The sequence below is a fragment of the Taudactylus pleione genome, unplaced genomic scaffold (genome assembly GCF_031769625.1).
Source record: "Taudactylus pleione unplaced genomic scaffold, aTauple2 ptg000205l, whole genome shotgun sequence".
Classification (NCBI taxonomy): domain Eukaryota; kingdom Metazoa; phylum Chordata; class Amphibia; order Anura; family Myobatrachidae; genus Taudactylus; species Taudactylus pleione.
Genome location: NW_028284607.1, coordinates 5,344,357 through 5,368,232, shown reverse-complemented (window position 1 = coordinate 5,368,232; position 23,876 = coordinate 5,344,357). Strand labels below are relative to the sequence as shown.

At 45.1% G+C, this 23,876-nt stretch overlaps 1 protein-coding gene across 1 annotated transcript; it reads left to right on the top strand.

The window, feature by feature from the left end:
- The first annotated feature begins 1,351 nt into the window (after positions 1-1,351).
- Positions 1,352-16,242, top strand: SNRPD3 (small nuclear ribonucleoprotein D3 polypeptide). The gene is made up of 4 exons (XM_088477966.1): positions 1,352-1,504; positions 1,694-1,843; positions 14,368-14,560; positions 16,083-16,242. Exons 2-4 carry the CDS (start codon positions 1,718-1,720, stop codon positions 16,142-16,144), a joined length of 381 nt encoding a protein of 126 aa, XP_088334092.1. The 5' UTR covers positions 1,352-1,504; positions 1,694-1,717; the 3' UTR covers positions 16,145-16,242.
- The last annotated feature ends 7,634 nt before the right edge of the window (positions 16,243-23,876 follow it).

Genomic DNA, 23,876 nt, shown 5'->3' with positions numbered 1-23,876 from the left:
ATCTCCGGTATTTATTTGATTAATCAGGTACATCGAAAGGCATCTGAACTGCTCGCAGTGCTTGTGGTAGGTTTTTCTGACTGCAATCACTGCGAGCAGTTCAGGCTAAAAGACAACCAAGTGACGTGGTCGATGACGCTCCTTTACTAATTATGCACTCCCCTTAAACGCCCTTTTTACCGTTAGACACGCCTGCATTCGGATCTCCACTCCCCCATTTTCAAGCACCTTCCCGTTACCACCCACAAACGGTACATTCTTTCAATCAAATTAGCAGCCCCTCGCTGTTTTGCGAGCGCTCGATTTCCGACCGCAATGACTGGTTTACGCATGCGCATTACGACCCATACGCATGTGCAGTTGTGCGAACATCGTTCACAGTGAACGAGCGGCCGCTTACGAGCGGCTCTGAATCAGGCCCTGAAGTCATAATACGTTATCGATGACCATCCCCATAGCATAATGCAATTAAAACGAGTGTAAATCAGAAGATAAGATGCCTGATCCTAATTCAGTGGCTTTCAATATCAATTCTTGTGGCCCACTCACAATCCATGTAATAAGGATGCATGAGCAGAGGTAGCTTAATTATTGCTTCAGTTTGATTTACCCACATGGTAGTTAAGAACCATCGATGGTTAACTACCGATGGTTTTCTCATCGATTGGCAGAGATCCACCGGTTCTCTGCCATCTATGGCAGACTGGGACCCGGTATTTGTTTTCTTCTTCATGGCGGCCCCAGCAGCCCACTAAGCCCCGCTCTGATGCTGATTGGCAAGTGGGGCACCGAGGCTGATGGCAGTCCCCCACTGAGGGTGGCTCAGCCACTGGGTAGGGGCAAGATCTCACATGCAGCCCGCCAGCCGTTGCAGCAGGGACAGTGCTGTCCCTGCTGTGGTGATATGGGAACAACTGCTGCAGCTGTTGCTATTGATAGTTGCAGCTATATGGTCAGCTTATATCGGCGTGCTATCTTGTAGATAGCAGTGCCGATAATGATAGGGGCACATAACGAACCTGTCATTTACCACCCAACCCCTCATTAATACATGTGAGAGAAGCTGTATCAGCACACATAACGTGCGCTGATACCACTAATCCCCCTAAAGCCTGTTCATACAGCTCCCCCACTGTCCTATCCCAAAGCGCTGACAAAAACCCGTTTCTAACTAACTACACAGTCCTTAAAAAGATAATATGTAATTTAAGAATCAAAAGCAGGACTCAAGGTGAGGGAGATGAAAACATATACAGCTGAGGCTGCAGCGGCGCACGTGCCACCTATCACAGCGTCAGCGGGGACCACGGCATTGGCCACTAAGAATACTATATATAATGGGTAAAGAAGACAGAGGCGGAACCAACGTGTAAAGCCCCCTGGTCCTGTCGGCGCTTCCTCTTCTACTCAGGAAGCAAGACGCCATTCCGCTTCCTGCCAGCTGCGGTGCATTGTGGGGTGAGCGGGACGCCATTAGATCGCAGCCCGGTTGTTACACGAGTAGGTGAGTTACTGTACACTCTGCGGAGGGACCCGGTGCCAGAATGAGCGCGGCCTCGGGTTGCAGGTATAGACAAAGCCTGGCCGTGCTCTGTGGCAGCGTCGAGCCGCCGCTTTACATAATATAATGGGCACCGTGCGGAGGTGACTGCTGGTTTGTGAGCTGCTAACTAATTTGCCCCTTTTTTTCTAGGTTGATCTCCCTGAGCCAGTCACCATGTCTATCGGCGTGCCCATCAAAGTGCTGCACGAAGCGGAGGGGCACATAGTCACCTGTGAGACCAACACTGGCGAGGTGTATAGAGGCAAGCTGATTGAGGCCGAGGATAACATGAACTGCCAGGTAGGTCTCCTCTCCCTGCATTACTGAGGCTGGCTCACATGTTTCTGGAATGGGCTCCATTTTTTTTTTTTTTTTCTGAGCTGCTTCTCCTTGAAAGCCACAATATCTTATAAATTTATTTCAAATTAATCAGCCCCTAAGGGTAGAACAGAAAATCCCTGTTACTGGAGTATATGCTGCTGCAGTGCACCTGTTTCCTTATAGATGTGTTTCTTTGAAATAGCGTGAGCAATGTAGGATTGGAATGTGTAGTCCCTTATGCCAGGCATACAGTATACAGTTATTAGGGTGATCTGCATGATCCTCAGTGGATCCCCCCCATGTGTGTATGCGGGCGACTGAGGGTAAAATATTGGTTGGTCATGCCAGAGTTTCTAGCATGCCTGTCTAATGTGATATTTTATGTTAAATGTCAGCTGCATTGGGCAGTGTATGCCCAGCCACAGCTGACAGACCTTTCCCCTGTTCCAGGAATGGGGAAATGTCTCCTCCCCAGGGGTGTAGCACAGATATCGGGGCCGTTACACTGTGAGATCTCCAGTGTATGCCTGAGATATCTGCAGGGTGTCAGGCTGCCAGATGAAATGTCTGGAAGTGTATGATCAGCTTTAGGCTCTGTTCTTTGGAAGCACAGCATTTATTCCATCAGTCACAAAATAGAGAAGTCTCTAGTGTTCATGATAAAAGTAAAACTACAGTTTTTGTAACTTAATTTGTAGAGCCCCAACGCACAGTTGTCAGACTCCCCGGTCTGCTTTGTGTTTCCATATAGATGCCCCTGATCATTTTCTAAAAAGCCTACTGATTTGGGAGGGATGGTGGAAGAAAGATGCCTTAATCTAGGTACACACCTGAAAGATATGAGCCGTGATCCAACTTGGATGGTTTCAGGGTTCCGGAGAACATCTGTATTGGAGTGTATACACTACGCCAGTGGATCCCAAACTCTATTACAGTCCACGGTTCAAGATAACTATGCTTGAGCACAGTTGACGTAATTAGTACCTCTGTTAATTTGACTTAACCGTCTGGATTTAAGCATGGGCATCCTTAAAAACTAGACTGTAATGGTGGAGTTTGGGAAACTCTGCACTACACCATTCTCTCAGATACAAATGATTTTATGTCTTAAAGATCATATGTCTCTGCACACACACCAGATAAATATGCTTCCACATTGCCAAATGTCAGACGGATGATTGGAACTGCATGCACAATATTGGCACAGCATTTATCATTTTTAGCAGTTTGGCAGGTCCAATCATCTGACCAGATAATTAATGCTCATACTTGTGTGCACACTATACAATTATCGACTTGATCATAGTTCTTGTGTGATCGGTCCAAGAATTGTATGGTGTACCCAGCTTTAGCTATCTAATAAGATGCTATGTTCACACACTAATTTAAGATCTGCAGTGAGCTAGATGGCCAATGTGCAAATGTATTTTTTAATAACCGCTTGCTGAGCTACTTCTGAACAGAAATGTAATACATGCAGAATATTGGTGCACTGCTTTAGATGTAGAAATAAAATTATGATAAAGGGATTTTTCATCTAAAATGGGAGTTTTTCACTGAACAGTTCCACAGGGACAAGAGGATGGGGTTTGAGCGTGCACTAGACTTTTTTCAGATATTTAATTTTGCATAACAAATTACCAAATATGTACATATAATATATTAGTGTGTTCCCTTGGTTATTGTCTCTGATGCGGCTACCCAAGGTTTAAATACTGAATTAACAGAAGTCTCTCTTGCAGAGAGACAACAAAGTAAAACCTTTTTGGGTCACGTTTGAAATGGATTTATTTTAAAATTTAACTTTTTTTTTTTTTTTTTTTTTTTGTATATTCTGTTTTTATTAGAATATTTAGAAAAAATTACAGTTGATATAAACATTTCACATCTGATAAACCCGAAGCAGATAATTATTCGTTTTCTTAGAAAGATCAGGCTAATAGCACAAATAACACAATCTATATCAGATATATAATATATCAAAAGAGAAAAATCATAGAACAAACAAAAATAGATTTTTAAAGGGAAAACAAATAAAAAGACAAACAATAAAAAAAAGTATAAAAACAGAGAGAAAGAAGGACAATAGAAAAGAAAGAGGGACTATCGTGTGTGTATAAGAGTAATAATAGTTGTTGTTCTGAGCATCTGTGGAAGACATATAATTCCCATATATATATATATATATATATCTATCTATCTATCTCTATCTCTCGCCAAGGAGACCAGGTATTGGCAAAATCAGAGGACTTATCTAGAGAGGAATACAAAATATCTTCCATTGACATAACATAATCAAGCCTACAAAACCAGTCTTTACGTGTAGGAGTAGTAGATCTCCAGAGTACAGGTATCACAGCACGAGCTGCGTTACTCAGATGGCGAAGCAGGGATTTCTTGAACTGGGACAATGAGACTGACGAATGGTTAATTAACCAAAACTCGGGGCCTGTGGGAATGGGAAAGCCTAAAATTTGTTGGGAGATAGAGATAACATCGGACCAAAAATTTGATAGTGGAGGACAATCCCACCAAATATGTCGGAGAGAGCCCACAGCGGAAGTATTGGCAACTGATGGGAGCATGGAATGTAATATGACAGGATGACGATACCATCGCATTAAAATCTTAAATTGGGTTTCCCTAATGGTGATACAAATAGAGCTAGTGTGGGTTTTAAGAAAGATAGTCTGCCAGTCCGAATCAGAAAGAGTTAGACTTAAATCTCTCTCCCAAGCCTTAATCCAAGGTGGAATACTAGACACTTGACTGGATAAATAATAGTTGATAAAGGCAGATATTTTATGTGTGGGGGATAGTGGGGTGACACACAATTTCTCAAAATTAGTAAGGTCCCTTTTTGCTAAGGTAAGCCTATTATCTGAAGTAAGGAAATGGCGTACTTCCACAAATCCGACTGAGGAATGCAATCTCTCCCGGATCTCTGAGAACTGTTTAATGCCAGAAGCATTTACCAGCTGACCAACTCTAAAAAGACCCGCCTCGGTCCAGTTGGGAAAATGGGAAGGGTCAATACCTGGCGGGAACCTTGGATTAGCCAAAAACTAAGTGAGAGGGCCAAAAAGTGAGGAGATGTTAGGGATAAGCCTTAAAGTCTTCCATAAAGAAAGGGTGGAAGTGATAGTTTGGTGAGGAGGGGATATCTTAGGAAGAGACGGCAACCATGGAACTATCTCAGGGTGTTTCATGAAGCAGCCTTCAATGGCAATCCATTGTTTAATATCTCTGTCTCTGGTCCATTCAAGGATTCTATTTAGATGGATGGCATGATAATAGGTGGTCTTCAGCTCCCAGACATTAAATTCGAACTGTTTTGGGCGTGATAGTGTCACGTCTGATTCTAGGTCTCTTTCGGGACCAAATAAATTGACTGATCAGTAAAGTAAGTGATCGAAACAAAGACTCCGGCACAGCAATTGGCAACGTCTGGAGAACATAGAGCAGTTTGGGTAGTGTATTCATCTTCACCACATTAATCTTTCCTAACCACGAAAGCGGCTTCAGGTGCCATTGGGAATAATCCGAGCGGATTGAGGAAAGAAAGGGGAGAAAATTTGTTTGGAATAATTGTGACAGATTTCTAGTAAATTTAATCCCTAAATATGTGATATGGGACGGGTGCCAGGTAAATGAGAAGGAACCTTGTTTGTAAACTCACTATTGTAGGGGAGGGGGGCAGATAAATTAAGGGCACTGGATTTCGAAAATTTTATTTTAAAATTGGATAATTTCCCAAACTTTTCAAATTCCAACATCAAGTGCGGTAAAGATGTGACCGGTTGAGAAATAGCTAGGAGATAGTCACCAAATAATGCGAGTTTATATTCTATCCCGCCGACCTGAACGCCTGAGATGAGGGTTGGTTCTAATAGACCTCACCAGAGCTTCCATGCAAAGCACAAAGATTAGCGGGTATAATGGGCATCCCTGTCGAGTACCATTACTTATTAAAAAGGATCTGATAAGGTGCCATTGACCCTCACTCTTGCTGATGGAGACTCATATAGGGCTAAAATCCTCTGTATAGCGAGAGGACCCAATCCCACGTGACCGAGAACAGACCTCATAAATAGCCAACTAATCCTGTCAAACGCTTTTTCAGCGTCAGTTGATAGAAGAATGGTAGGTACATTTGTCTGTGACACTACCTGAATCAGGTTGAGAATTTTAGTTGTATTATCACAAGCTTCTCTGCCCCTGACAAACCCTACTTGATCGTTGTGAACCAACTGTGGGAGAAGTGGATGTAATCTATTGGCTATGAGTTTGGCGTATAATTTAAGATAAACATTAAGGAGTGAAATGGGTCTGTAGCTCGGACACATGGAGGGGTCCTTGCCTGATTTAGGGATTACCGAAATATATGCTTCTAGAGATTGTCTAGAAAACTGTCTGCGGAAATTGTGTTAAAGGCATTTAAAAGCATAGGGGCCAGTTTATCCTTAAAAGTTTTATAGTATGCGATGGTTAGACCATCTGGGCCAGGGCTTTTATCTGAAGGGAAAGAAAAGACAGAATCGAGTTCTTTCATTGTGAAGGAAGCTCTAGGGCGTCTCTATCTGAAGGAGACAAGTTGGGAAAGGTGGCTGTGGAGAGGTAGTCTAATATGTCTTGGGAAGAAACAGGAGGTGATGATGTAGAAGAGGAACCCGCCAGGTTATAGAGTCGAATAATGTCGAAAACAGGAAGCAACTTTAGATGACAATGAATGAGATGTGCCTGAACTATCTTTAATAGTTGAGATAAATCCAGATGCTCGCTGAGTCCTCAAAGCCCGTGCTAGAAGCTTCCCTGGCTTATTACCCCACTGATAAAACCGGCTCTTACATTTCTGTAAAGATAACTTTATGTTGTCAGAAAGTATCCTATTAAGTTCCGCACGAGCCTCTGACAACTTCAAATAAATATCGCCAGATAGAGATGATTTGTGAAGTCTCAAGTAGATTGATACGCTGGAGTAGAGTCGAGATCCGTGCAGATTTCAGTTTCTTAATGTAAGAGCCGAGTTGAATAAATTTGCCACTAATTACACATTTATGAGCTTCCCAGATGGTAACCTGTGAAACTTCGGGAGTAACATTAAAGGCCAGATAGTCCGAGAGAGCCGTGTCGACTTCTGTCTTACAATAGGGATCGTGTAATAGGGATTCGTTAAGCCGCCAAGACCACTGTCCGAGAGAACCCAGGTAGTGTCAATGTCAAAGAAACTGGCATGGTCCGACCACATGATGGGACCAGTATTGGCGTCAGCGAGCAAGTGGAGATGTCTGACTCAAAAATAAATAATCCAAACGAGAGTATGTCTTGTGGGGGTTGGAATAGAGTGAATAGTCACAACCTGTGGGATGCAAAATTCTCCAGGAGTCGGCCAGCTGGTGATCATGGAAACTCTGTTTAACCTGTCTGCACTTAGCCTGTGAGAATCGAGGGGAATTGGAAGAAACATCAAGTATAGGGTCCATGGTCCAGTTAAGGTCTCCCCCTAAAATTATAATACCCTTTTAACCGAGAATCAAGCTGGTCCAGAACAGATTTCAGAAAGTTATGTTGTGCCTGATTAGGGGCATATACATTAATAAATGTAAAGTCCTGGTAGAAAAGTTGACAAGTAATTAGAAGTACTCTACCTGGAATCGGCTTATAAATTTTAACATCGGAAATGGGTAATCGTTTTGGAAAAAGAATCGCAACTCCCTTAGATTTCCCTTCAGGACTATTACTAAAGAACACCGTAGGATAATGGTCAAGAAGGGAAGGGGAGTGAACCCCAGATTTAAAATGAGTTTCCCGAATCATAGCCACGTCGACTTTATCTGCCCATAAAGAGCGTAAAAGCTTAGATCTTTTTTCAGGGATGTTTAGGCCTCGATTGTTAATGGAGGAAACAATAAGCTTGGCAGCTATAGTCATCTGAGGAGATTTGTAGGGAAGGTATGGTAGTGGTCCCTGGGATAAAGAGGAAAAGAGAAAAGAAAAGCAGAAAAACAGGGAAAAGGAAAAACAAAAGACGAAAAAAGAGAAAAAACAAAAAAGCATAAAAATACAATGTTATAAAACACCAAGAACATTAGAATTCCTGCGTCTGAGAGTGGAAAACTTATAATAAACCAATATCTCAGTAAATGGTAACATAGCGGGTTGGGGGTCATAGTCAAACGCAGTCCTAATATAAAACAAAGATAAATTTAAACAGTGACATCTTGGCAATAGAAAAGACAAATGCAGATACTAAATATCTATAAACTAGAAAATGTTAGTAAGATTGGGATTAGAACATGAAAACATGTAACTACAGTGAGGGTAATCAATCGTCCCTGAAATGTAGAACCAGAAACAAATAATCGAGACCTACAAGACCATATTGGCATAGCCAGTGTGATTATAATAAATCACAAATTTAGATATTTCCTAGGATATGAATATAATAATAAACCTGAACATAGTATATTTTTGCTACAAGCTTAATGTTTTCTACTATCAGGAAAAAAACCTCAGGTGTCCTCCAATTCAGGCGGATGAGGATGATTTTTCAGTCTCCTTCTGGAATGCTGAACTGAATGCCAAGGAGGGTGGGTTTCTGAGCGAGGAGGTAAGACCAGTTGGGCCAGAGGATCCTTCCATTCAGGCGTTTCAACAAGTGGTAGGCCTAGCATAGAGCAGAACGCTGGAAGATCTGAGTGAGTATGGAGATGTGTTTTACCAGAGAAAGTAACCTGAAGATGAAACTGAAAGCCCCATTGGTGTTTCAATTGCCTCTTGCGGAGTTTGTCAGTTAGCGGTTTTAAGGCTCTGCAAAGCTGAAGGGTATGCCAAGATAAGTCTTGATATATGTGAATAGTCTCTCCATTGAAGTCGACACCCTCCAATTGCCTGACTTTACACATAATCTCATCTTTTTGAGAAAAATAGTGCAAGCGACAGATTACATCCCTTGTCTTATCAGATGAAAGACCTCGAGGACGTAAAGCCCGATGAGCTCTGTCAAACAATTATATCATGCGGGTCATTGCCGAGGATTACGTTGAAAATTTTAGTCAGGGTGTCGATAAGGTTAGGAGTTTGGACATCTTCGGGAAGGCCTCTGATGCGGATATTATTTCGTCTCCCTCTGTTATCTAGATCATCCACCCTGGATTTTAGAGATTGCAGTTCAGCGGACTGTGATGAGATATCTGTCAACTTGGATAGTGTTGTGTCCGTAGATTCTTGAGTCTCTTCCAATGACGTGAGACTATCTGAAAGTAATGACAAGTTCTGCTTGACAGACGCCATTTCCTGCCAGATGGTAGTTTGTAGGTCCTGTTTGGTAGGCAGTGTCTTGATGTATGTCAAGATTTCTTTAATCTCGCTGCCCAGTTTGGAAGAGGATTGAAGGGTGGAATCCTCAACTGAGGAAGGGCTTGGCGGGTTAGAAGAATTTGAAAGTGAAGCTAGTATCAGAGTCTCGAGTAATTCCGTATAGTAGTATATGAGTTGTATAGAGCCAAAAAAAAAAAACCTTCAATATTTTAAATGGAAGTGATTGGTATTAGTAAGAGAGGTTTTGTAAAATATATAAATTGTGGTTATAACTGTGTACCACAAGGTGGCGCCAAATCTTCAGTCAGGGAGAAGTAGAATTGGGAGACTTGCAGAGTAGCTGTTATTTAACTCCCCTGGAGTGATCAGCTGGCTGGGATATTAGTAATTGAGAACACCAGGGCAAGGGAGCATTAACACTCACCAGTGGTGTCAGGAAACCAGCAGGACCTCAGGGGCGTCCCATCCGGATCCCCCTCAGCAGCCATCAGTTGTCCCAAGGGCTTCAGTCGTGCCCAGTCAGCTTCACGACTGGGTGCAGGACACAGGGGCAACACCGGATGTGCTGCCTCTAATCTGCCCAGAGCCAGAGATGCAGGGAGCCGGAAGCCGCGTCCAAGATAAGATGGCTTTATGTAGGCGATCCGACAGCCGAAGCCCCAGCTGAGCGGCAACAGCAGGGACCCGGAAGCCGGCTCCAAGAGCAAGCGGCGCGACACGGGGGAGCCGGGAGCAGTGATCTCAGCCGGGCAGCAGCAGCACGGAGCCAGAAGCCGCACTCGAGGGTGGGCGGCGAGATGGGAGAGACCCTGCAACAGCGGCCTCAGTCAAGCAGCCGGGCGGTGGCGGCGGCAGGGACCCGGCATCCACGTCAGAGAAGGAGCGGCGAGGAGCAGGAGATGCGGAAGCAGCAGGGAGCCGGAGGCCGCGTCCGAGGGCAGACGGAGATCGCGGCCAGGCGAACCAGTCCGGGATCACTCCTCTCCACCCAAGGTAAGTGTAGGCAGCCTGGGGTCCGCGGGGACTGCAAGGTGCCTCCGGGGGTATTCGATGTGGGATGGGTGGCTACCAGGGTGCTGGAGCTTCTCTCTGGGTTGGGTGGGAAATTTAGTCCCAGGCCGTGAGTGAGCAGTTAGGCCACAGTCTGCAGAATCATAGTGGTTCCCGACTCTGCTAAGCCTCGTCCCTCTGGTTTCAGGTGGGTTTCTGGAGCTGGTGGATACCCCTCAAGTCCAGGGGGATGTCATCAGCGGGTCAATTTGACTCTAACTCAAGAGCCGATGTGACACACGTCTGTTCCCTAGACCAGCCAGGCCACGCTAAAAATTATCGGGGATAATTGTATAAAATTCTGAAATTGAAAGAAAATAAATCTCCCTCTATGGTCTAATTCCTCCTATATGTTGGATGGTTAATCATCCATAACATGGGCTAAACTAGTCTACTATATATTGAGTACAATCAAGCTTTTAGATGGCTAATCTGTGCAACTTGAGCAAAAATATTTTATTCTCAGGACAGTTTCTATAAATATTATAATCTGTCCTAGAGAAACTGACACGAAAATTATTTGTCTAATTTGGTAATATTCCTCTGTATAAGTGTATTTAAGGAGTAGTAATTTTCACTCATGTTGTTTTGTATTTCTTCCGATCACATTTGTATACGATTATGCCAATGTATGGAATATTTAATTAGACTGCCCTGATATCATTACATTTCACCAGCCTCCATAATGATTTCTGGGCACTGAAGGCAAGAGCTCCCATGCTGGACTTGAAACTAATGCTGGCCATACACTAGTAAGACCAGCATAAGATGCGATTCCGATTTCCTTTGAACTCCCCGACAGTCCCGTCAGCACTATTTGGTGCTTTTGACACACTATGTTCGTACGATGCATCGTGTCCGAGCGGCGTAATTTGTTAAAGACTGATGCACGCATGGATGAGGGAGATCCGTGATGCATGCATCTGTCTTCAATAAAATAAACACAGATGCAGTGATGATTCAGTGAGAACCCCCCCCCCCCCCCCCCCTAAAACTGTGTGCCTCGCCTCTCAAAGAGCAGACAGCCCCAGGCTTTTAGTGACCCAGTGCTGGTTGTGCAACATACGGCAGACATACGACGTAGGGGTAGTAGTCAATGGTTTGAGCCGTTCACTGGCTGAGTAGCGGGGGCTGACCTCTCTCAGCCAATGAACGCTCAGACACTGCACTGCAAAGGGTAATGCTGCGTCTGAGCCATTAATTCGGGAGGAAACATCCTTCAAGGATGTTACCTAGTTCGTGCGTCGGATTTTCTTTGTTTTACCAAGACCAAGGATGCCTACAGGGACAAAAGGACCTGTCCAGGTAATGTAGGTTAGTATGTATTAAAACTATACTGTCACTGTGCGTATTGTGTTTAAATAAACACTTCTTTACAGGTACCAGCGGGCCCTTAATGCCCTGCATGCTGGTACTTGTGGTTCCCCAAGTACCAGCATGCGGGGTAGGCTTGGTGGGACCTGCAGTTCTCGTAAAGACAATGTTTTCACTTCTGTTATACCATCAACCTGGCACCCACCGCCCCGGGCTACCAGCTTGGGGTGCCCTGAAGGGAGGGACCCCTCTTATTGGGGTGGGTCCCCAGGGATCCACAGCCTGGACTGACTAGCGGTCAGGGTTGATGCTTGGCGACCCGGTTAAAGGGCTTCCCGGGCTGTGGCATCAGCCCCCTGCTAGAAAGTCAGGTGGTGGAAAATACAGGGGGATCCTACGCTAACCCGCCCCCCCCTCCCCCCAAAGATTTGCCCTTTAGTGGAGTGTGCCAAGGGTTCTTGGGTGGTTTCCCACACTTGCACTCCAAACTAAAGGTTTTGCACTTTTCTCCTGCTATTCATAGGTGAATCTTTTTTGCCTATTACATTGCATTGCGTTTCAACTAAGGCGAGATCTGGCTAGAATTTAATTTGGAGATGAGTTCTGACCAGGCGAAAAGCAGCAATATTCAAAACTTTTTTGCGTATTTCACCCTTTAATTGGAAACGGCCCTAAGTTCCAGACACTGCTATGCAAGGACAACTTAAACGGTGGACAATGTTTACATTATGAACTAGCTTGGTAATCAAAGAACATTGACAAGAACAGAATTGGCTAAAGTTAGGCACCAACTGTAGTTTTTTAGGCTCAATGGGCGGAATTCAATTCTTTTCATCCCCTATCGCTCCCGACGGAGCTATTCTATTCTTGCTCCTGTCGGGCGCGATCAGCTGCCAAGCGCTATATTTCAGCTCGCAGCCCCTGGGGGATGAGAGCTGAAATGTGTGAAAAGTGATATGTTTGGGCGCCCAAACATCACTTTTCGCGATCGCGCCCAGCACTTTGGTCGGGGGACGCGGCTAAACCCGACCACTTTGGGTGCGATCAGCGTGAAACGCTGGCACAATTGAATAGCGGCCCGCGATTTCCTGTCACTTTAGACGGGAGATGCGGGCCGCAAAATCAATTGAATTCCACCCAATGTCTGTCTCTTGGGAATTGTTCAGCCCTAATTGCACAGTACTTCATGTCTATATATGGGTAAGAGCACCAACCAATGTAAGCTGTACCTATGAAATAAATTGTAAACCTACAACCATTATTGGGCACTTCAAGGACCATGAAATAGATGTTCCATTCTTGGATGTGTAATGTTCTCATTTTGTTTTGCTGGAGTTTGTTTCATGAACAGTAAGTGTCCCTGTTGCTAGCAATATTTCCCGCTGCTATTTGGTAGTGTATAGAATAGACCACAAGTGGAGCAATTTTCTATCTGTCTGAACAGTGCTCTTACACACAGTATATGTATATTAGTGTAAACAGTTTGCATCTAAATCTAGTGCAGCTTGAGGAAATGTTCCTATGGAAGTGAGCTAGGGAAGATATTTAGCAGCTTCAGTCAAGCAACTGATTACTTAAGTGACATGAAAACAATACTTTTATAGTATTCACTCTAGGTGCTGGGCCTGCTAGCTATCTAATTAGGGCACTTTCGTATGTGCCAATGGGAGCATTGTCACTTGAAAAGGGGCGCTGCCCTTGATACTTGCCCCCTTTTCATCACTGTAGGGGGTGTACCCAGCACTCACGGAGATGCTGGTGTACCCCAAGCTCTCCCCAGTGTTGAGTAGATGGTGTGTTGCATATAAGGGCGGGGCACATTTTGGCACTCTCAAAGCAGGCAGGGCGCGGTACCCCGCTAAAACTGCCTAACAGGAATACTATTTTAGATCAAATGAACTATGCAGTTAATTGGTGCTTTCTACTGTATAATGCTACAGGCCACTTAAGTACTGAATGGCAGATGACAGGGGTTGCTGAGCAAACTACATATCTAACACTGCATTTCCTTTCAGATAAGTTACTGACCACTAGGTGTCAGTGATACTATTTAGACCTACAGATGTATCCTCATGCATTGGGCCAAACAGCCCCTCTCAGCACTCCAGGTGACTCGGCCAGCTCAAGTCTCTCGGTCAAAATGTGTATCTTATTTGCATACATGGAACTAAACTGCAAAACTAATCTGCTAGATTAAAGTGATAAATTTAATGTGTACATCTGTGTGAATGAGTTTGAATCTGTATACAAATGACGCAAAGTGCTTTTATGCAGTGGCCACAGCTTTTTTTTTTTTCCTCACTCCCAAGTTCCGTGCTTCATCTGCGACTTTATACATATTTCAAACTAATTTCTGTGTAGTTAAATTTGCAGCCCAGGACATCTCTAGTACCCTGAGTTATGTTTCGCTGCTACTCCTATGCGATATGCAAAATATAAAAAACTACACTACACTTCTCAGAGTGGTTGTCTCGCACAGTGTAGCATATATAGACATGGGGACATATCTGTAGTAATACAGCTGTAACTCTAGATGTCAGTATAGTTCCATCACAAAGTAGTTTCAGCCTTTTGTCTGTTTTTCCTGAGTGAATAAACATGGTGGCCAGTGATGTCCTTGGCCTCCATATTGTGCTAGGTTTTATTTTTATTTTTGTACATTGTCACTGTTTTTGACTTTACCCTGTTGGCATGTCTTGTGGTCACACAATCCTATTTCCTGTAAAGAAAGCAAGTCTGAGTGCAAAGTATGTGATGCTTGTATCTTTTTTTTTTTTTTTTTTTTTATCTTGACTGTATACTGTTTTTATTTGTTTCAGATGTCAAACATCACAGTGACCTACAGAGATGGCAGAGTAGCACAGCTTGAGCAGGTCTACATTAGAGGAAGCAAAATACGTTTTCTTATCCTTCCGGACATGTTGAAAAATGCTCCAATGTTAAAGAGCATGAAGAATAAAAATCAAGGCTCAGGGGCTGGAAGGGGGAAAGCGGCCATTCTCAAAGCCCAAGGTGAGGTCCACTTGTATGTGACATAAATGAGGGCAATGGTGTATCACATCTTGTGTAATTGTTGCTTAGCTGCGAAAGAACAGTTCTGCACATCTTCCTTACCAGGTGTTGGTGGCTAAGAACACTGCCAACCCTTCACAATAGTGCTCCGCATTAAGCTGCACTTTAGTCAATTTTGGTTATTTTTTCATGCCTTAAGGTGCATACACGTAACAATTTTTGAGCAATTTAACTATAATGGCGTCGTGATCTGAGTTATAACTATGAACGATTATTGTGCATTCCCGTTTAGTTTTGCATTCCTTTTTGTAACGGAAGTTACAATAATCGTTTAGTTCAAACAATCGTTCATTACTTTAAAAAATCTGACCGAAAATCGTTGGTAACAAAATCATGTGCGTATGCAGCTTGTGTGGTTCAGAAGTGCTTGATTGTACAGCGGAAAGGTGTTAACCCATTGCAGCTAATAAGCTTTTATCTTGCTTATAGCTACAGGTTTGTTAAATGATAACTGGCCTCTAGTTTGTATGGACAATAAAACTTCTGTTCTTTGTATCTATTTTTATAAATGATCCAGTTTGTCACAAATTACCCAGGTGTAAGCATATCCCCAAAATGTTGGCAGCAAGTTGCTAAAATCTGTATTAAAGGTTCCAACATGCATAGTATAGCATCCAGGGCCGGATTAAGGGGGGGGCGACGGGCAGTCGTTCCTGGGCCCCCACACTCAGAGGGACCCCACACAGGGTCGATGTGACCCTGCCGATAACAGGTGCCGGCGGCACCTGTTCCCGGGAGGAGGGCGCTCTGCAGCAGCACACTCAGTGCTGCTGCATCAGCTTGGGGCAGGGCGGTAGTGCGGACGGCACATAAGTGCCGTCCGCACTACACAGCACAAACGCACAGCCGCCGGCAGCTGTGTTTTTGTTTTAGCAGCCGATGAGTCAGTCAGACTCTCATCGGCTGCTGCTCCACTGCCGGAGCCTCCGTCTTCCGACTCCCGCAGTGGCTGAGGGGGGGGGGGGGGGGAGGAGGAGAGGGAGAGAGTACTACTACTTGGGGCACCTCTAGGGGCACTGCTGGGGGGACTGCACACTGGTGGGACCACTACTGGGGGACACAGCATAGAGGGGGATTACTACTAGGGGTACTCCCGGGGGGATTACTGTTGAGGGGGGACTGCTGGGCTCGGCTTGACTCTGTGGCTTGAAGGGGCCCCCCGCAACTTAGTTGCACTGGGGCCCCCACAAGCCTTAATCCGGCCCTGATACATTTTAGGGATGCTATCAAGATGACAACTTGTAGTGTTCCTGACATTGCTATATAGGCTCCTCTACTAGAAGCTCACTTTTGTGAGAACTAACCCTAGAATGGACAGATATTTGCTTAAACCAACAGTAAAGTGCTTATATGCACTCTGATGTATCATATTTGCTTGCTGTACATTATTTGTGCAGCTAAATACAGTTTCTTTATACATACATCTGTGTCATGGTTGAAATCTTTTTCTCTCTATTTTTAGTGGCAGCAAGAGGCAGAGGACGTGGAATGGGTCGGGGAAATATCTTCCAAAAACGGCGATAATCAGTTGGATTTTTTTTTTTTTTTTAATGTGTTGGTTATGTAACTGCTGAAAATACCATTTTGTTTTTTAATTGTTTAATAAAGCTATTTGTAACGGTGTCATGTTCTATTCTTTCACATAACCTCTCATATCTTTGTTCTCTACTGTAGATTTAAGTAGTTTTTTTTTTTTTTTTTTTTTTTTTTTTTCCCCATTAAGATATTTCAGCTAAAACTCTCTCCCTCTCTCCCCCACCCCCTCCATGGTCCTGTTGATTAGTACATTTCTGGGCAGTAAAAACGTGATACTGACATTTTGGCTACTGTTATCAAAATGTACAGTAATCTATTCCAGTCTGCCATGATTTATTGCAACTTTTGGAGTATTTGGCGTCCTTGCACAATAAAGTAAACTAACAGGAGTCCTCACTCATCGTTTGTGTAATGTCGGAAATAAACGTGTAAAAGGCAGCTGTCATAAGTAATAAAGCAAACAAAAGTAGGAATGAACCTACTCAAGTTCATACGCACATTGCACAATCTTGAGTTGGTGTCGTGTCCTTTTTAAATGCAAAAGAAGCTTATTTAATCAAAGTAGGTGAGGTAAAATGTCACAAGATACACATCCAGGTGGAATTTTTACATTTGTGTTAGCTATTCATCTTAGGGTGCATACAAACAGGACGATATGCCCGATTTGGTCAAATCGTGCAGATATCTTGTAGTGTGTATGCCCGTTTTGCGCGCTTGTGAGGCACCTCTGAGTGCTAATAAACCATGATTATATAATAAAGTGAATGGTACAGGTTGAGTCTCCCATATCCAAAATGCTTGGGACCAGGGGTATTTTGGATAACGGAATATTCCGTATTTTGGAATATTTGCATATCATAATGAAATATTTTGAGAATGGGACCCCAATATACACACAGTATGCATTTGTGTTACATACACTTTATACACAGCATGAATGCTATTAACACGGGTGCCATTGCTCGTCCTGCCCTTACGTCTGCTTGGGTGGCTAAGGCATTTGGCCGCTCGGCTGATGCTTTAGAGGACTAGCTTTGTTCGGATACACAAAAGGGAGATCGCTTCATACCTGTCCGAAGCTGCCATTGCTATATGGGTCTTAACCTCTAAGGCGGTGGTTCCCAAACTGTGCACCGCGGCACCCTGGACACTTGCAGGGATGCCTCAGGTTGGTGGTCCAGCACCAAATCAATTTCTTTATGATCAATGTAATGTAAACATTTGGACAAACAAGCACGAACCACTCCATCACCACATAAGTGACCCTAAGGATGACGGGAGCACAGTTTACTTCACAAATTTTTTAATTTTTTTTATTTATGAATTTCTCAAACTTTTGGCTTAGGGGTAGAGATGTGCGCTAACCCAGTGTATTGGTTTTGGATCTGTATCTCCTCTGCTTTTGGCTCTGGATTGGTTTTGCCAAAACCGCCCTTCTGTGTTTTGGAACTGGATTTTTTTCTAAAAAAAATAAATAAAAAAAAATCATAAAAGCTAAAATCACATAAAATGGGCCTGTTTTTGTTCCTACAGAATTATTTACCTCCAACATTTATTTCCAGTCAATTTTGACCAGCTCACAATATTTATTTTTTTTCGTCTAGTAAAGGGGCCAAAAGGTTGCATCCAGCTAGCAGGCTGTCACGATTTCTAGGCGGAATCAAAACTGAGTAATAAATAGAGTTGAGGACACTGCAAAGATGATGGTTGGTGTACCCCATGAGGATTGGAGAATTGATAGTCACAAACTGAAGGAAGAATTGATAATTGGTGCAGCCACTGGCTGAAGTAATAATAGTTGATTGGTGCACAGCTACGTTGTTAAGTGTGGCTAACACAAAAACCCACTTTGATTTTTTTTTTACACACTGGGGGGGAGAGCACCCTCTGGACAACACAGTAGCACCCCTTTATGGACTGCAGTGACACAGGAGCCACTGAAGCCCCTTCTGTCTGCATCGTATAGAGTGGACAACAGCCAGCCCCTATGCACAGCAAGTTGGCGTCAGCACAGCCCCTCCCTTGCTTCCTCTTCACTCTCTAAAGCCGGAATTAAAATGTCTGCGAGTGCGGAAACTTTTATACATTTCAAAACCCACGAGAATCTGACAGCGGGATGATGTTTTGCCTCGCTTTGAGATCCAAGTCAGGTGGGAAAACCTGTGCCGGCTTGGATCCGACTCTGATCTGCAAAATTCGGGTGGATTCAGATCTCTGAGATTAGAACCCGCTCATCTCTACTTAGGAGTGCCCTGAAAACAATAATGATACACTAGGGCGCCATGATTCAAAAAAGTTTGGAACCCTCTGCTCTAAGGTGTCATCTTCAGCTGTTGCATCTAGACTAGCTCTCTGGTTGTGTAGTGCGCACCTGGAGGGTGGACACAGGGCCTGATTCAGACCCACTCGCGAGCGCATAGCGCTCGCAAGCGGGTCGAAGGTGGCCCAGTGCGCGGCGCGCAAGCCCCGGAGTGAGTGAGAGCTTCACTCTCTTCGGGGCTCGCAACAAAATGGGGCAGCTGTCGATGTTGATAGCTTGCCCCGTTTTGTAGGGGGGGAGGCTGCACAAACTGAGGCGTTCCCGATGGAATGCCTGCCATTTGTGGGCGGCCCTACTGACCTCACTTGTGAAGTCTATTAGAGCAGGAAGTCCACTCGGCGTTGAGACCCTACCTTAGGGTATCCTCGCAATGCCGATGGTCGCGATAATTGCGACCCTCTCCAGCCATCACCCACAGCTTAGCGAGCGGGCAGGAGAAAAAAAATGAATAAATCCCCGCCCTGATTCAGAGCAAGCGCTCACAAACAGCGAGCGCCTCTGAATCAGGCTCACAGACTCATAGAAAACTCTAGAAGTGCTTCCTTATTTATATGGATAAAATAGCTACACTGGCGGCATCTAAGTCTGACCTCTTGCCTTCGGTGACTCTTCCCAGGCCCAAGACATCTGCTTCTTGTTACTTTCAACCACAGGGCAAAGCCAGAGGTGAATCTTTTTTAAAGAGCCAGGTTCCTTCCTCCAAAGACTCCAAGCCCTGAGGTATGCAGCCTTGGTCCACCAAACTTCCTGCAGACAAGCCTGCCGCATGGCCCAGTCTCTGTTCTCATGGATCACATCCACCTGACTGTGGAGCTTCTACAGTCACATGGTGGGCTAATCAATTGGCGGAAATCCACCTTGATTCCTTCTCAGTAGATGCTCCACTTAGAGCATTATTGGACTCAAAGGCTCAGAGGCACAGTGATCCTGGTGGTGCCGGTTATGGTACGCTGGTCTTCTGGGCCTCTCTATAGACGTCCCACTGCATCTCCCTCTGTGGTCGGATCTTCTGTCACGGTCCATGATTTCATCTGGATCTGCCCCCTCTCGCTTTGTCGGGGTGACTCGATACATCCGCCTTGAGAGCGAATGGGTTTTCCAGAAGGGTCACTCTGACCATGCATAATGTTAGGAAGCCCTCTTCGGTGAGGATCTATTACCAGGTTTGGCGTACCTATTTTGCTTGGTGTACGACTAGGAGTATTAACCCAGGTCTTTTCGCGTCTCCCGTGTCCTCTCATTTCTGCAGACAGGTCTGGATTTGGACCTCAGGCTGTCTTCCTTGACAGTTCAGGTTTCGGCTTTGTTGGTTCTCTTCCAGAGACAGATAGCACTGTTACCTGATGTGTGGGCCTTTTCAGGAAGTTCTCCATGTTCAACCACCATTTGTACCTCCCATGGCTTCCTGGGACTTGTCCCTCGTTCTCTGCGCTCTGCAGTCGTCTCCCTTTGAGCCTTTGGAGACGATTGATCTGCGTTGGCTTACATGGAAGACAGTCTTTCTACTTACCATTGCATCGGCCTGGAGGGTGTCTGACTTGAGCACCTTGTTGTGTCGCTCACCGTTCCTGTTTTCAGATCAGACTGTGCTGCGTACTCGCCTGGGTTATCTTCCCAAGGTTGTGTTGCGATTCCACATCAACCAGGAGATCGTGGTACCATCTTTTCGGGTTCCTGATTTTTTTGCAGATGGAGGCCTCTTTGGATGTTGTGAGAGCTCACCGAATTTATGTGAACAGGACCAGAGATATTAGCAAGTCGGATGCTCTGTTTGCCCTCTAGTAGCCAGCCAGACCCGCTTGTGAAAATAAACAGACATTGGCACGCTGGCTCCGTTTGACTATCCAACACACTTACTCTTCGACGGATCTTTCTGCCCCTGTCGTGGTGACTGCCCATTCCACCTGGTCAGTTCAGGAGCGTCCAGTGTTGTCCCTGTGCCCTCTAGTGGAGGAAGGCGAAAAGGAGATTTGTTCTTGCCTGTTAAGTTTCTCTCTTCGAGTCCATAGGGGGCCCAGGGTGCCCACCCTGACGCACCTGGCTGCCAGGGTATGTTTCCTTGGTGTCCGTTTCTGCATGTGTGCCGGTCTTCCTTCTCCTCTGCTTTGCTCCTTGCCATGGGCTTGCTAACTAAACTGGCTGCCGGTGGCTGGGGTCGGAGTATAGAGGAGAGGGAGCCTTGATTGTTGTGAATTTATGCTTAACTATTTAGTGCCCAGACTCTTCTCTACAGGCTATACCCAGTGTTATCCCTGTTACCCCTATGAATTCAAAGAAAGATTTAACAGGTAAGAACATAAATCTCCTTTTCAACCACAAAGCATAGGTATGTGTAATATTGATTGTACATTTGTAAGTTTACACTGTGTTCTAAGGACTGGGTAGCCATGAAAACCTAAAACCATTGCATTTTACTTGTGTTATGTTCAAAGCTTAATGTGTGTAGTTATTCTTATTGCTGAAATGCAAACTTTCTATAAAACATCTACAGTAGTGTTTACAAATACACATGTAGAGGCTTAAGGAGCTTATTCTGCCTTTAAGTATTAGTGATTGGGACTTTAAGGCTTTATTGTGATGCGTCCCTAGTAAGACCCCTCAGGAACCGTTATCTGCCTATATAATGGCATATCAGCTTGCATTAGGAACGCATCATATACAGTATATACACTCAGTGACCACTTTATTATGTGCATCTGCTTATTAATACAAGAAAAACCTAATTAGCCAATCATGTAGCAGCTGCACAGTGTGTAAAAGTATACAGGCATGGTCACGATTTTTAGATTAGAACAGACACCAGCATAAGGAAATAATGTGATCTAAGTGATTTTGACCATTGAAAGATTGATATTTCTGATATACCCAATCTACCCTATGCAAAATTGTGGATTAGGTATATCAGAAAGTGCTGATCTCCTGGGATTTTCATGCACAACAGAGATTGGTGCGCAAAACAAAAAACATCCAGTGAGAGTAGCAGAAGACCACACTGGGTTACATTCCATCAGCTAAGAACAGGAAACTGGTTACAATGGACAAAGGCACACCAAAGCTGCACAGTTGAAGGTTGGAAAAATATCACCTATGGGCCTATTTATCACATTTTTTTTTTTCATAACTTATGTAGAAACTGCAACTTTTGGATAATTTTATGATTTGTTGCTTTGTATTAAAACAATGCAGAAGATTTCAGAGATCTCCAGCAGATTGCTTATTAGCACTGCAATCTCCTCGTATATCTTCTGAGATTCAATGTTGCCACTCTGTGAAGTTTTTGTCCAAATCCATCCAGTAGAAGGCTCAGAACAGGCTCACTGGGTCAAAGTTCTGGCCAGTGTACACCAACAGGAGGTCCGACCGAGACCCTAACACCTGGCCAGGATACAACTGGACCATCTCGCGTTGGTTTCATCCCAATCGGTGCAGAGGTGTCCGAATGCATAACCAGACAAACAAACAGACCAATGAATTATATATATATAAGATGGGGGCTATGGTCTGACCCCTATATTCCAAACTCTGGAAAGCTAAGCTTTTCAGATTTTGGCCCCATTAGGTGACACATCTTCAGATGGTGTAAACCACTTTAAGCCTATGGAGGCTTACAAGCAGGAGAGAGATCTTCTAATCTCTCTCCTGCAGACTCTGGCCAGCGGTAGAAAAAAATAGTGATAGTTATAATTGACAGAAATAAAAGACAGTGGTCCTGACTCAGAGTTGGGAATAGAGTGAGATATCTCTCTCAAATGTGAACCTGAACAAACCATATTGCAATGCAAGGGTGTAAATGCATAAATTTTTTTTACATGTGGGATAAATACTTGCTGCTTTTGCATGTAGCCGACAACTACTGCACAGCTTTATTATTACTCTACAATTTAGATGTAAGTTTGGAAACACTCCACCCAAATCTAAATCTCTCTGCACATTTAAAATCTGCCCCAACTGTAGTGCAGCATGGTTTCACCAAGATGATCAGTTGAGAGAGATATCTCTCTCTTTCTACTTCAGGGTCCATAGGGTATCCACAGGATACCTTGGGGTATAGGTGTGACGTCAGTCATCGGGCACCAAAGAGTTAAGCTTTCAGCCTCCCAGGATGCACTAGGTCCCCCTCCTATACCCCACCCCCGAGCCAAGGCACCTCAGTTTAGTTTGGTGCCCGGCCGGAGTCGGGTGCACCTGTCGGAGTGGGGGCTAGAAGAGCCCCTGAAGCTTTCTTCTATGCAGCTGTGGCTGCACATCTGGATGTACAGTATGGACAGTCAGTCCTGACGTCCATGCTGTCTACCCTACACCCCTGCCGGTACCAGAACGCCGGTACCGATCCGGGGATGCTGGTGAGCATCTGGGGTCACAGCTAGCGGTGACCCCAGATGTTCCGGACCATGGCCGGATTCAAGGGGGACAAAGGTAAGCAGCGGGGTCCCGCGGTGGGTCCCCGCTGATCACATGGTCCTGAGTCCCCAGGCAGGGGGCTCCCTGGGGACTGGCTGCAGCGTGGAGCCAGGCGACCAACCTGCGCTTCCACTACCCCCTGGGACAGCGGACCGCAGCAGAGCGGTAGCGCTGCGGCGTCCCAGGGGTTAAATGCATGCCAGGGGAGCGCGCCTTCCCTGTCTCACAGCCGGCGCCTCCCCCGCTGCACACAGCCCTCTCTGCACGCTGCCGACTGGTCCTGTGGCAGTGCTCCTCCCCCAGGCCAGCCTCCTCTCTGCTCCTCGGCGGCCATCTTCCTCTGAACGCATGGTGAACGCTGCTGGAAGCCTGGACGGAAGCATCGTGGTCTGGGTCCCCCCGCATACCTCTCCTCCGACTTGGGTCAGGTCTGTGTATGCTGCGCTGTGTCCTACCAGGCCCTGTGTCTGCGTAGTTGATTGATCAGCGCTGTTAGTGCAGGAATTGATATTTCTTTGCATTGTATGTGACTGCTAGCGCTGCTGCCTGTAACTTTTCTTCTAAACTGTCAGCTTTATTACTATCCCTGTTCTTTCTGCTAAGCCCTTGCGGTGCGGTGCTGCAGGGTGGTCTCTCGTCTATTTGATATATAATTGGTGAGAGGGGTCACATACTTGGTGCCATCATGTCTAAAAGTGATTTTCCTCTCCGGCTACAGTGTACTACGTGTAAAGTACCGTTAGCGGAGGGGGAGGGTAGCGTGGAGGGCCTCTGCCGGCAGTGTTTGTCGATGGCGCGGCCTCTTACGGTTACAGCACCGGTACAGGAGCCGCCCTGGGCTTGTTTCGCTCAGGCGCTTACAACCTTGGTGGGCCAGCTAGCTCCGCAACCTGCGTTTACACCGATGGGTTTGTCCCAGCAGTCAGTGGTGTCGTCACCCATGCAGGGTTTTTCACGACAATTGGTGGTACCCCACAGTCTCCCTATTTCCCTGCTCCC